At 41.1% G+C, this 14,516-nt stretch overlaps 1 protein-coding gene across 9 annotated transcripts in view; it reads left to right on the top strand.

Annotated features, from left to right (window-relative positions):
* Positions 1 to 14,516, top strand: part of mark2 (microtubule affinity regulating kinase 2) — a 134,898-nt gene that overhangs the window by 22,919 nt on the left and 97,463 nt on the right. Inside the window, exon 1 of one of the 9 annotated variants that reach the window (XM_062965139.1) lies at positions 12,700 to 13,450. The exons of the other annotated variants lie outside the window; for them this stretch is intronic. Within the exon in view, the coding sequence (XP_062821209.1) occupies positions 13,415 to 13,450 (36 nt within the window). The 5' untranslated portion in view covers positions 12,700 to 13,414. Of the gene's footprint in view, positions 1 to 12,699; positions 13,451 to 14,516 lie in introns of those variants that run through there. 9 annotated transcript variants of the gene reach the window in all.

The raw sequence follows: 14,516 nt of genomic DNA on the forward strand, positions 1-14,516 counted from the left end.
GCTGATGCACTGTTAATGTAGGCTTAGTGTGAATAAGGACTGTTTTCCTGTGTAGCCACCCCCAACTTGAGAGAACCAGTGTTGAAAGACACATTGGATCAGCGCTTTGTGCTAGAACACTCAGTTAATAGATATAGGCGCGTAGCTCCACTTTTCAAGGCTCAGAGTTGTTTCCAATGACAATAACAGCAAAACAGAACATTACAGAATTTTGTTGTGGTGGCGTATTACATTGTTAGTATATTTTTTCTTGTTGTCTATGTTGCTAACTTTTGTTGTTGAAATTCACAAATATTTTGGGATTCTTTGCACTCAAGCTTGAGAAGAGTAACAGTATTTCTTAAATGATAATTACAGACAAAATAGTGCAAGCAAAGCTGTGTAATATGTTCTAATGCTGTGTAATATGTTCTAATTGTCTTGAAATTATGCACTTTCTGACTTGACCACCCCCATCTCATCCATTAGTGGTTGATGTTTATTTTTATTACTTTTATCTGGTTGTTATTGTGTTATATTGTATTACTGTGTTTTAAGCTGTTTATCTTGTTGCGTTGATACTGTTTATTTACTGTATATACTTGAGTATAAGCTTAGCTTTTTAGCCCTTTTTTTAAGACTGAAAAAGCCCCCATCAGCTTATACTGGGGTGAGGGTCCTGGTTGGCTTATATTTGGATCAGCTTATACTCAAGAATATATGGTACATTTATTATTTTTCTCTATTATTATTGGTATTATTACATTATTTATTTTATTTACAGTATTTATATTCTGCCCTTCTCACCCCGAAGGGGACTCAGGGCAGATCACAATATACATATATATGGCAAACATTCAATGCCAATAGACATACAACATACAAACAGAGACACAGAGGCTATTTAACATTCCAGCTTCCGGCTTTCCTGAGGGTATGCTCGATTCTGGCCACAAGAATATTTTTCTCTATTATTGTTGCTACTATTACATTTATTTTACTCTATTTTATTATTATTAATAATACGTTTATTATTTCACTCTGATCTCATTATTATTATTGCATTTATTATTTTATTCTACTTATTATTACATGTATTATTTTCCTGTATTTATTATTACTATTATTACATGTATTATTTCACTCCATTATTATTAAAAGGATACATAAGCACATTTACATTGAAGAAGATGAGAATAATGATTTGATCAGAGTTGGACAGTCTTACCTTAAATTTGAGCTTTATGTAAATATTCAAAAACATTTAATGTACTGATGCCTTTAATGTAATTTAATTGGTATCTATTTTTATTTCTGAAATTTACCACCCTCGGCTTATACTGGAGTCAATGTTTTCCCAGTTTTTTTGTGGTAAAATTAGGTGCCTCAGCTTATATTCAAGTCAGCTTATACTCGAGTATATACGGTAGTTATTTATACTTGTTTTAACTTGTCATAACCTTGTTTCTGTTTTTGGGCATGGCCCCATGTTAGCCCCCGAGTCCCTTTGGGGAGATGGAGGCGGGATAGAAAAATAAAGTATTATTATTATTATTATTATTATTATTACTTTATTATGACACAGCAAACAAGATAGACATGCTGGATTTCGTATCACAAAATCATAAGTTGAACACTTCCCAAGTATCTAGGATTGTGTGATGATTTTTATTTTTTATTATGGGCTAGAAATGGAACCTTAAACTAGTCCCACAAGTTAATTTGCAATGGTAAGACTGTGCAACACTAGCTGAAGCCATGTACCATAAAGTTCAGAAAATTATATATTAAAATAAGTTAGTCCTTTCTTTCTTCTCATTAATGGAGCAGCTGGCATGGATATGTCTCAGATATTTGCTGATCAAATGTGATAATTTTTATTGCAGTTATTGTGATATTGTGATTTTAGTTAAACAAAACAGGTCTAATGTGGACCTGATATTGCCTGCAGAAACCTTCCTTCATTATTTACTTCGATTCCATTGGAATTCACAGTTCACCTGTTAGCACAGTTGTTCACAACCTGGGGTCCCCAGATGTTTTTGGCCTACAACTCCCAGAAATCTCAGCCAGTTTACCAGCTGTTAGGATTTCTGGGAGTTGAAGGCCAAAAACATCTGGAGACCCCAGGTTGAGAACCACTGCGTTAGCGTTTTTCTCTGCTTTTACTTTCTACATCCTATTTCCGTCCTGGCCTTCCTTCAGCTCCATTTTCCTTTCCTTTCTCCATTACTGGGTCCCTGCCTGCTTCAGTCCTTTTGTGACCTGTACATAGCACTAGTGTCTTTATTTTTCCAGTTGCCTGCTGATTTTGGGAAGAGGGCCAGTGCAGCTTCTGTGGCTTGGGTCCATCTGGTTCCTGTTTCCAATCGCTGGAATTTTTCACTTTTGCACGTTGCTAGTTGACAGGCAAGATTTTGAAAGATTTGGCAAGCTCGGCATCGCTCCCTGGCTTTGAGAAGGACCTTGCATCAAATTGGGGGTGACGCTTAGCTCTGGTGACACAGCATGGCGCATTACATAACTGTAGCAGCTTTTCAAAACTTGGCCTCTGCTACTAGCAGTGTGCTTCTTTCTATCCTTGCTAAGATTGTATGTATTTGCATGCATGCACATGCATGTGTGGTGTTGAAGTGATTCTGCCTTCCTAAGTCGACCCATTAAATCAGGGGTCCTCAAACTTTTAAAGCAGAGGGTCGGTCCACAATCCTTCAGACTGGAAAGGCCGAATTATCATTTGGAGAAAAAAAAATGAACAAATTCCTATGCACACTGCACATGTCTTATTTGTAGTGCAAAACAACAACAACAATGAAAAAACAATACAATATTTAAAAATGAAAACAATTGTAACCAGCATAAACCTATCAGGATTTCAATGGGAAGTGTGGGCCTGCTTCTGGCCAATGAGATAGTCAAGTGAATTTGGATTGTTGTTGTTGTGTGCCTTCAAGCCATTTCAAACTTTGGGCGAGCCAAAGTCTAAAATTATTTATTTATTCATTTACTACATTTATTTATTACATTTATATCCTGCTCTTCTCACCCTAAAGGGGACTCAGAGCAGCTGTATGTACATACAATATATTATATTATTAGCATAGCACAATATTAGCATTATATATTACTATATTGAACTATACCACTATACTGTAATATTATGTGTAATATATAACATATAATTAATATTATATGGTATTATTATTAATAATATATTGTATAACATTATAATATTATTATCAATATTATATGTATATACAATATATTATTTAAAATGATATAAAATATTATATTATAAAACTGAGGGCGAGGGCCAGGTAAATGACCTTGAAGGGCTGCATCCAGCCCCCAGGCCTTAGTTTGGGGACCCCTGCACTATACTGTAATATTATATGTAATATATAACATATAATTAATATTATTATCTGGTTTTGTTTTGTTGTTTTTTTGTGTGTCAGGAGCGACTTGAGAAACTGCGAGTCGCTTCTGGAGTGAGAGAATTGGCTGTCTGCAAGGACGTTGCCCCAGGGACACCTAGATGTTTTTGATGTTTTTACCATCCTTGTGGGAGGCTTCTCTCATGTCCCCGCATGGAGCTGGAGCTGATAGAGGGAGCTCATCCGCACTCTCCCCGGGTGGGATTTGAACCTGGCAGCTTGCAAATCAGCAGCCCAACCTTCAAGTCACAAGGCTTTAACCCACTACTCCACCGGGGGCTCTGGTGATATTACCTGGTATTAGTATTATATTGTATAACATTATAATATTATTATCAATATTATGTAAATACAATATATTATTAAAAATGATATAAAATATTATATTATAAAACTGAGGGCAGGGGCCAGGTAAATGACCCCCGGGCCTTAGTTTGGGGACCCCTGCATTAAATGTTGGTTTGGAAGGAGGCCGCTGCCGTATTCTGTGGAAACCATAAGCCAGATTGATTCTCTGCGCAGATCCTTGTGCTCTATCATGCAACCTGTGGAAAGAGAATGTGTTGCTGAGCTATTTTTTGCTTAACGCCGCCTCTAACTAGTTCCGTCTCTGAGTGTTTCAGTACAGCACAAATTCCCTAGAAGGAGATGGGGGTGGGTGGGAATCTTTACCTTAATTACCCTGATCATGCCCTCGTCAAGAGATGGCTGCTAATTGATTAGGTGCCAAGCTAGCTCTCCCTTAGCAAATAGGCCACGGAAACCCCTTGTGGTCCTCTGCTTCACTGGATGGCTCTTCTAATAATGTGTTCCCTGTCATCTCCCTCTGGTTACTGCAGAAACCAATTTCGCTTCACACTTGTTCCTTAGTAGGTTTAAACCATCTGATGAGCTCTGTCTTTCCTTTGTTGCCACAGTAGCATGGTGGGGGTGGCGGCGTTAATGTCTCTGTTGCCTGACAAGGAGGAAAGGCTTCTTTTTTAAAAACACTTCTCTGAAATAGAATGGATTCCCGGAATGACTGCATGCAGTGCTGTTACCTTCCCGCCGGAGCCATACCTATTGATCTACTCACATTTGCATGTTTTCGAACTGCTAGGTTGGCAGGAGCTGGAGCTAACAGCGGGCGCTCATTCTGCTCCCCGGATTCTGCACGTCCTTCTACAGTGTTCAGCTAAAAACTCTATTTTAAAACTGACCCTTTTTACGCAAAAAGCGCTGGCCATCCGCGAGAAGATGGAAGTGGAGAGCTGTAATATTAATGCCAATAACAAAATCCAAATTTAAAATTTACTATGGACAAGCCACTAGTTTTACTTGCCCTCGCTTAAACCTTACCTTAAGGGAATAATTAATTTTAATCTTTATATTCTGTATTTGCACAACCACCTAGGAGTGGGTTGGTAGGCTAGTAGTAGGCCGGGATGCTTTGTATCTATACATGGTTTTACTGTATGTATGGGTAAGTGTGTATGATTTGTATGTTTCACATGTTTTGATATGGTCAAAATTGACTAATCAATAAAGAGTTGTTGTTGTTGTTGCTAGGTTGGCAGGAGCTGGGGGCTAATAGCAGGCGCTCATTCCGCTTCCGGGATTTGAACCTGGGACCTTTTGGTCCGTAAGTTCAGCAGCTCAGCGCTTTAACACACTGCAGATAGACATGCTGGATTTCATATCACAAAATCACAAGTCGAACACTTCCCTTCCCAAGTGTTTAGGACTGTGCGAAGTATTTTCGAATGATGCGTGCAGATCCCAGCAGGGTGGCCTTTTGCAGTTGGCAGATTGTGATTTTGTCAATGTCTATTGTTTCCAATTGGCGGCTGAGATCTTTTGGCACGGCACCCAGTGTGCTGATCACCACCGGGACCACCTGCACTGGTTTCTGTCAGAGTCTTTGAAGTTCAATCTTGAGGTCCTGAGAGCGGCTGTTTTTCCTGTTGTTTTTCGTCAATGCGACTGTCACCTGGGATGGCAACATCAATGATCCAAACCTTTTTCTTTTCCACAACTGTGATGTCTGGTGTGTTGTGTTCCAGAACTTTGTCAGTCTGGATTCAGAAGTCCCACAGTATCTTTGCGTGCTCATTTTCCAATACTTTTGCAGGTTTGTGATCCCACCAGTTCTTTGCTGCTGGGAGGTGGTACTTGAGGCATAAGTTCCAATGAATCATTTGGGCCACATAGTTGTGCCTCTGTTTGTAGTCTGTCTGTGCAATTTTCTTACAGCAGCTGAGGATATGATCCATGGTTTTGTCGGTTTCCTTGCACAGTCTGCATTTTGGGTCATCAGCTGATTTTTCGATCTTGGCCTGAATTGCCTTTGTCCTGATGTCTTGCTCCTGGGCTGCAAGGATCAGGCCTTCTGTCTCCTTCTTCAGGGTCCCATTTGTGAGCCAGAGCCAGGTCTTCTCCTTGTCAGCTTTTCCTTCAATTTTGTCAAGGAACTTTCCATGCAGTGTTTTGTTGTGCCAGCTGTCAGCTCTAGTTTGTAGTGCGGTTTTCTTGTACTGTTTTTTTTGTCTGCTGTTCTTTGAGGAGTTTCTGATTTTTGACATCAATCAAAGCAGGTTCTTCACTTTGCTTTACATATTCTGCCAGGGCATGTTCTTCTTCTTTGACTTCTTGTTTTACTTGTAAGAGTCCTCTGCCCCCTGATCTTCATCACTATGAGACGGCTGTATTGGATAAGAGATGAGTTTTGAATGTGTGCGTAGCTTCTTGCATCTTTGCTTGACTTGTCATTGGAGCTCAGGGTTAAAGCTGCAGTATGAGCACCCTTGTGTTGGCTGCTTTTCAATGTCTGGCTCTGCTTCCTTGATGTAATTTCAGTTCAGTGGTGCAGTGTATGCTCGGAAAGTAGAGAATCCAGGATCGTTTTTACCATCTCTGCATAGGAATTGGGAAGAAGAACCCTGGAGTGATATAGCCTGAACAGTCTTGATTTTTTATAAGACCACTTCATATGCTTTGAACTTTCATAAAGCAGCTGATGATCAGAGGGGCATTTTCACTTTTATTATGTGTATAGAAGATGTATCTGTATATCTTTATTTTGAATAACTGGAGCAGAAAGCAAACATTTTCCTAGATCATTGGTACAGTTATGTTATCAATCACTCCAAGAAAATATGTTTTAAGTGATTGAGTGCATTCAGACTAAACTTGTAAGAAATGTTGACCGGGCTCGTCCTCATGTAAGCCTCTCCGAGTCCCTTTGGGGAGATGGAGGCAGGATACAAAAATATAATAATAATAATAATAATAATAATAATAATAATAATAATAATAATAATAATAAAAAAATGTTCTTTATTACAATGTTCCCTTTCTACTTCGCGGTTCACTTTTCGCTCCCCTCGCTGTTTTGTGGGTTTTCAGCAATATTTATTTATTTGCAGTATTTATATTCTGCCCTTCTCAGCCCGGAGGGGACTCAGGGCGGCTCACATTGTACACATATAAGGCAAACATTAAATGCCATATAACATGAGACAGAGACAGAGACAGACACAGAGGCAATTTAAACCTTCTCTAGCTTCCAGCTTTCTTGAGGGTATGCTTGACAATTAAAATAAAAAATAGCCCCTGCTCGTTGTTGACCTAAGCACCCCGAAAGATAGTTGCATCTATCAAGTAGGAAATTTAGGTACCACTTATATGTGGGGAGGCTAATTTACGACACCATAAAAAACATCCAGCCGCTGTTGCAATGAGGAAGTTGCTGTCACAGTGGATGATGAAGCAGCTGCTCCCCCTGTGGCCGGAATCAAGCATACCCTCTGAAAGCTGGGGAGGTTTAAATTGCCTCTGAGTCTGTCTCTGTCTCTGTTCTATGTTTATATGGCATTGAATGTTTGCCTTATATGTGTACAATGTGATCCGCCCTGAGTCCCCTTCGGGGTGAGAAAGAAGGGCGGAATATAAATACTGTAAATAAATAAATAAATAAACACTGTAATTACTAAATCAGTTCCCTCTTCCATCTCCCTTTCTTGCTTTATACACAGAAGGAGAGAGTTGTTGTTGTGGTGGTGGTGGTGGTGATAATGATAATTTGCAAAGCTGGGCAAGAGCTTTCTCTTCCTGAAGCTTTGAAGAACTATTGCCCATTAGAAGAGCGAGCGCTTCACAAGGGAGCCATTGTGCTTTGTTCCTGCTTTTCTGAACCCTGTGGTCATATAGTGTGTCTTTAGTCAAGGGTTGTGTACAAAGTTTGAATGTGAGCCTCTTTGATCCTCCTGCAAAGCGAAGATATAAATACTGTAGTAACCACCATCCCAAGCATAATACTTTCAATCTGCTAGTCACTTTGTGACCTATAGTACGCAACACACATGCGAGCCCTGTAGCTCTTGTGCGTCTGCAGCTTCGTCTTCAGTATTACCAGCAGCTTATATTTGGGTGGTCATCGTGTTTTGTTTTCACCCTGATATAGCTTCCCAGTGTGCTGGAAACCAAAGCCCACGTCCAGTAGAGTACAAACTCTTTTCGGTCCTGCTTCGGCCAACTCCATTGTGCATCAGACAGTGAGTCATTGTAGTGGAACTGATTAAGCAACAACAGAAAAGTGGGGGTGAGGGAGAAAGATGCTTGAAAGAACTGTCAGTTCAGAGCGAGTTGAGTGCGCATTTACAAAACGGTTATTTTGGGTTTGATTTACTTGCCTGGTTGAATCAGAGGCAAGGACTTAGCCAGCTGACTACAGTTGTTAAAATTCAGGCAGGTCTTAAAATAATTAGTTTTGCATAGTAAAGGCATCGTGCAAACTATGAAATAAATCAAACTGTTCAAACCAGTGTTGGCCAGTAATTTAAGCATCTGTGCCACCAGTTCAGTTAAAAAAATTGCATGACCAGAATACATTGGAATGCAAAAACCCAATTAATTTGTACCCTTTAACCCCACTCTTGAGCCAGATAAAAAGATAATGGATTATAATGGTGCAAGGAGAAATGCATACAAAGGAGAAAAGGGGGAAAAAGCTAGCCTTTTGGCAGCGTTGATGGAGATGGCTTTCTGCACAGTAATAACAATAATAATTTATTTCTTACACCTCTCAGAAGGGACTCAGGGCAGCTTACATTGGGATGAAGCCCAAGAAACAAGAAGTTAAAAATACAATTAAAACACAATACAAAATATATTATTATTATTATTATTATTATTGACACAAAAACATAATATTTCAGCAGCGACTTGAGAAACTGCAAGTTGCTTCTGGAGTGAGAGAATTGGCCGTCTGCAAGGACGTTGCCCAGGGAATGCCTGGATGTTTTGATGTTTTTACCATCCTTGTGGGAGGCTTCTCTCATGTCTCCGCATGGAGCTGGAGCTGATAGAGGGAGCTCATCTGCGCTCTCCCCGGGTGGGATTCGAACCTGGCAGCTTGAAGATCAGCAGCCCAACCTTCAAGTCACAAGGCTTTAACCCACTACTCCACCATGTCATAGTATGACACAGCAAACAAGATAAATATGCTGGATTTCGTATCACAATATCACAATTCAAACACTTCCCAAGTGTCCAGGACTGTGTGATGTATTTCCGGATGATGCGTGCAGATCCCAGTAGGGTGGCCTTTTGCAGTTGGCAGATTGTGATTTTGTCAATGTCTATTGTTTCCAAATGCCGGCTGAGATATTTTGGCATGGCACCCAGTGTGCCAATCACCACTGGGACCACCTGCACTGGTTTCTGCCAGAGTCTTTGAAGTTCAATCTTGAGGTCCTGATAGCAGCTGAGTTTTTCCCGTTGTTTTTCATCAATGCGACTGTCACCTGGGATGGCGACATCAATGATCCAAACCTTTTTCTTTTCCACAACTGTGATGTCTGGTGTGTTGTGTTCCAGAACTTTGTCAGTCTGGATTCGGAAGTCCCACAGTATCTTTGCGTGCTCATTTTCCAATACTTTTGCAGGTTTGTGATCCCACCAGTTCATCATCATCATCATCATCATCATCATTATTATTATTATTATTATTATTATATCTTTCAACAACCTCGGCGACCTTCCCAGATGCGGTTGAATATATACAGTAGAGTCTCACTTATCCAACGTTCTGGATTATCCAACGCATTTTTGTAGTCAGTATTTTCAATATATCGTGATATTTTGGTGCTTAAATAAATACATAAATACAGTCATTACAACATAACATTACTGCGCATTGAACTACTTTTTCTGTCAAATTTGTTGTATAACATGTTGTTTTGATGCTTAATTTGTAAAATCATAACCCAATTGGATGTTTAATAGGTTTTTCCTGAATCCCTCCTTATTATCCAACATATTCGCTTATCCAATGTTCTGCCGGTCCATTTATGTTGGATACTTCCTTTCTCAACCCGAGTTTTAACTTAGTGTTCATGTGGCCCACCCTTTTATTGTTCTACTGCTCTTTTGATTTTGTTTACCTTAGTGTGTGTGTGTGTGTGTGTGTGTGTGTATATATATTATTGTATTGTTTAATGCATTATGATTTGTTGTTTTATTTATATATTTTTTATTGTATTGTTCTGGGCATGGCCCCATGTAAGCCGCCCCGAGTCCCCGTTGGGGAGATGGTGGCGGGGTATAAATAAAGTTTATTATTATTATTATTATTATTATTATTATTATATTATAAGTGAGACTCTACTGCAGGGGTCCTCAAACTTTTAAAGCCGAGGGCCGGTCCACAATCCTTCAGACTGTTGAGGGGCCGGATTATCATTTGAAAAAAATACAAACAAATTCCGATGCACACTGCATATGTCTTATTTGTAGTGCAAAAACAACAACAACAATGAAAGAACAATACAATATTTAAAAATAAAAAACAATTTTAACCAACATACATTTATCAGGATTTCAATGGGAAGTGTGGTCCTGCTTCTGGCCAATGAGATAGTCAAGTTAATTAGGGTTGTTGTTGTTGTTGTTGTTGTTGTGTGCCTTCAAGTCATTTCAGACTTTGGGTGAGCCTAAGTCTAAAATTTATTATTTATTTACTGCATTTATTTACTACATTTGTATCATACCCTTCTCACCCCAAAGGGGTCTCAGAGTGGCTTACAAATTATATGTACATACAATATATTATATTATTAGCATAGCACAGTATTAGCATTATATATTACTATATTGAACTATACCACTATACTGTAATATTATTAGTAATATTATATGTAATATAGAATATATAATTAATATTATTATATGGTATTATTATTAGTGTTATATTGTATTACATTATAATATTACTAGCTGTGCCCGGCCACGCGTTGCTGTGGCATTGTCTGGTGGTGTTGGTGAGAAATTGTTGAGGTAGTGGTGGTATTGAATGTCTGTTGTATGGTTGTCTTTATGTTTAGTATGCACACTGAAGTGGATTATATGGCAGTGTGGAATCAAGATAATCCAGTTCAAAGCAGATAATATAAGATTCTAAATGGGTTATATAGATGTGGAAGGGCCTTGAGTCTACACTGTCATATAATCTAGTGCAAATTAGATAATCTGTGGAAGAGGCCTAAGTGAGGCCTAACTCTGCCTGTGCCCTGGGCTGGGTGGGTTGCTAGGAGACTAAGTGGGCGGAGCTTAGCCTTCAAACTGGCAGCAATTGGATAAAAACTATTATTCCTCTCCCTGTAATTAGGACTTTATTTTTCTTTTCTTTTTGTTGTATCAACCTAGAGCCGTGAATGATGGGTTGTGTTGTCAAATTTTGAGTTTGGGGGGCCTGTAGTTTTGTTGTTTTGTCCGCTGCCCTGATGCCATCACTCTTTTATATATATAGATTATCAACATTATATGTATATACAATATATTATATTATAAAACTGAGGGCGGGGGCCAGGTAAATGACCTCGGAGGGCCGCATCCGGCCCCCGGGCCTTAGTTTGGGGACCCCTGCTCTACTGTATATGGAGGAGCTGCTATGTGAACATGGACTAGATGACCTTTGGATTGATTCATAGAATCATAGAATCATAGAATAGTAGAGTTGGAAGAGACCACATGGGCCATCTAGTCCAACCCAGTGCTAAGAAGCAGGAAATCGCATTCAAAGCACCCCCGACAGATGGCCATCCAGCCTCTGCTTAAAAGCCTCCAAGGAAGGAGCCTCCACCACGGCCCCGGGGAGAGAGTTCCACTGTCGAACAGCCCTTCTCACAGTGAGGAAGTTCTTCCTGATGTTCAGGTGGAATCTCCTTTCCTGTAGTTTGAAGCCATTGTTCCGTGTCCTAGTCTGCAGGGCCGCAGAAAACAAGCTTGCTCCCTCCTCCCTATGACTTCCCCTCACATATTTGTACATGGCTATCATGTCTCCTCTCAGCCTTCTCTTCTGCAGGCTAAACATGCCCAGCTCTTTAAGCCGCTCCTCATAGGGCTTGTTCTCCAGACCCTTAATCATTTTAGTCGCCCTCCTCTGGACGCTTTCCAGCTTGTCAACATCTCCCTTCAACTGTGGTGCCCAAAATTGGACACAGTATTCCAGGTGTGGTCTGACCAAGGCAGAATAGAGGGGGAGCATAACTTCCCTGGATCTAGACGCTATTCCCCTATTGATGCAGGCCAGAATCCCATTGGCTTTTTTAGCAGCCGCATCACATTGTTGGCTCATGTTTAACTTGTTCCCCACGAGGACTCCAAGGTCTTTTTCGCACACACTGCTGTCAAGCCAGGCGTCCCCCATTCTGTATCTTTGATTTCCATTTTTTCTGCCGAAATGAAGTATCTTGCATTTGTCCCTGTTGAACTTCATTTTGTTAGTTTTGGCCCATCTCTCTAGTCTGTCAAGATCGTTTTGAATTCTGCTCCTGTCTTCTGGAGTGTTAGCTATCCCTCCCAGTTTTGTGTCGTCTGCAAACTTGAGGATCGTGCCTTCTAACCCTTCGTCTAAGTCGTTAATAAAGATGTTGAACAGAACCGGGCCCAGGACGGAGCCCTGCGGCACTCCACTTGTCACTTCTTTCCATGATGAAGACGACGCATTGGTGAGCACCCTTTGGGTTCGTTCGCTTAGCCAATTACAGATCCACCTAACCGTAGTTTTGTCTAGCCCACATTTTACTAGTTTGTTTGCCAGAAGGTCGTGGGGGACTTTGTCGAAGGCCTTACTGAAATCCAGGTACGCTACATCCACAGCATTCCCTGTATCGACCCAACTCGTAACTCTATCTAAAAAAGAGATCAGATTAGTCTGGCATGACTTGTTTTTGGTAAATCCGTGTTGACTATTAGCAATGACCACATTTGTTTCTAAGTGTTCGCAGACCACTTCCTTAATGATCTTTTCCAGAATCTTGCCTGGTATCGATGTGAGGCTGACCGGACGGTAATTGTTTGGGTCGTTCTTTTTTCCCTTCTTGAAGATAGGGACCACATTTGCCCTCCTCCAATCTGCTGGGACTTCTCCCGTTCTCCAAGAACTCTCGTTGATTGTGGTCTTGGTGACTGTGCAGCTTTGTTGCGGCTGTTCCCGACTCTTGAATTTCTCTTGCTTGTTTTGGCTCCTTGAAATCAATCTCCTTTGTGCATATACACAATTGCGTTCATGTTGCAAGCTCAGCCCGGCTCAACTTCTCCCGCATCCTGCTGCAAGATTGGGCTCTCGTGATCTTTCCCAGCTGCGGCATTATTTCTGACAAGGTATGTTAAATTTCTGGACGCTTGCCACCCCAGCTCCAGTAGATTTGGGTATGATAGTAGGGGACGCACATAGGGAGAACACTTTAGTAGGGTGTTAGTTTTTCTCTATCTTTGCTTGTCTCCTCCTCTCCCTTCTCCCAGTGCATTGGAGCAGATGCATGCTGCCAAACAGCAGGAAGTTTTCTCCCAAATGCAAGCCAATCTCTCCCCACCCCGCAGCTCCTTCTAGCTACCGAGAGGAAGAGGCGGTGCTAGTACCATAGACAGGGAAGTAACCTTTGGGTTCCCTCTCAAGGAATAGGACAAACAGGAACTGTTGGCTGGCAAGAAGTGGCAACAAGCCCGTCTGATCCCTGATGACGGCAGTGATATGGAAGAGAATTAATGGGCTAGTGAGTACTTTGGCAAGTGGGGAGGGAGTCTGGGAGCCGCTAATCATCCTCCCGTTGTTATGACTGGTAGTTTTTTCCCCTGTCCTCACTTTATGGCATCTCAGGCTGCACCGTCACTGTTCTTACTCCTCCTGGGAGCTTTGCGGGAGAACAAGGTGTGTTTCTGTTCATTGTCTGGTTTGATGGAGAAGCTTGTGCTTGGTTGTTGTGTGTTTTCCCGGGCTGTATGGCCACGTTCCAGAAGTATTCTCTCCTGATGTTTCGCCCATATATATCATAACCTCCGAAGATGCCTGCCATAGATGTGGGTGAGGGAATACTTCTGGAACGTGGCCATACAGCCCGAAAAACACACAACAACCCTGTGATTCCGGCCATGGAAGCCTTTGACAATTCTCCTGACGTTTCGCCCACATCTATGGCAGGCATCCTCAGAGGTTGTGAGGTATGGAGAAACTAAGCAAGGAAGGTTTATATATCTGGGTGGGAGGGAAGAACTCTTGTCTGTTGGGGGCCAGTGTGAATGTTGTGATTAATCAACTTTGTTGGCATTAAATGGTCTTCCCAGCTTCACATCCTGGTCTGGGGGGAATCGTTTGTTCAGAGTTGTTAGCCGCCCCTGATTGATTCCTATCTGGAATTCTTCTGTTTTCAGAGTGCTGCTTCTTATTTACTGTTCTGATTTTGGAGTTTTTTAATACTGGTAGCCAGATTTTGTTCATTTAAAACATTCAACAACCCTGTGATCCCAGCCATGAAAGCCTTCGACAATACAGAGCAAGGTGTTTTTCTGTTCATTGGAACTGGCAGTGTCTGGTTTGATGGAGAAGCTTGTGCTTGGTTGTTGTGTGTTTTCCGGGCTGTATGGCCATGTTCCAGAAGTATTCTCTCCTGACGTTTCGCCCACATCTGTGGCAGGTATCCTCAGAGGTTGTGAGGTATGGAGAAACTAAGCAAGGAAGGTTTATATATCTGGGTGGGAGGGAAGAACTCTTGTCTGTTGGGGGCCAGTGTGAATGTTGTGATTAATCAACTTTGTTGGCATTAAATGGTCTTCCCAGCTTCA

The sequence above is a fragment of the Anolis carolinensis genome, unplaced genomic scaffold (genome assembly GCF_035594765.1).
Source record: "Anolis carolinensis isolate JA03-04 unplaced genomic scaffold, rAnoCar3.1.pri scaffold_14, whole genome shotgun sequence".
NCBI classification, from domain to species: domain Eukaryota; kingdom Metazoa; phylum Chordata; class Lepidosauria; order Squamata; family Dactyloidae; genus Anolis; species Anolis carolinensis.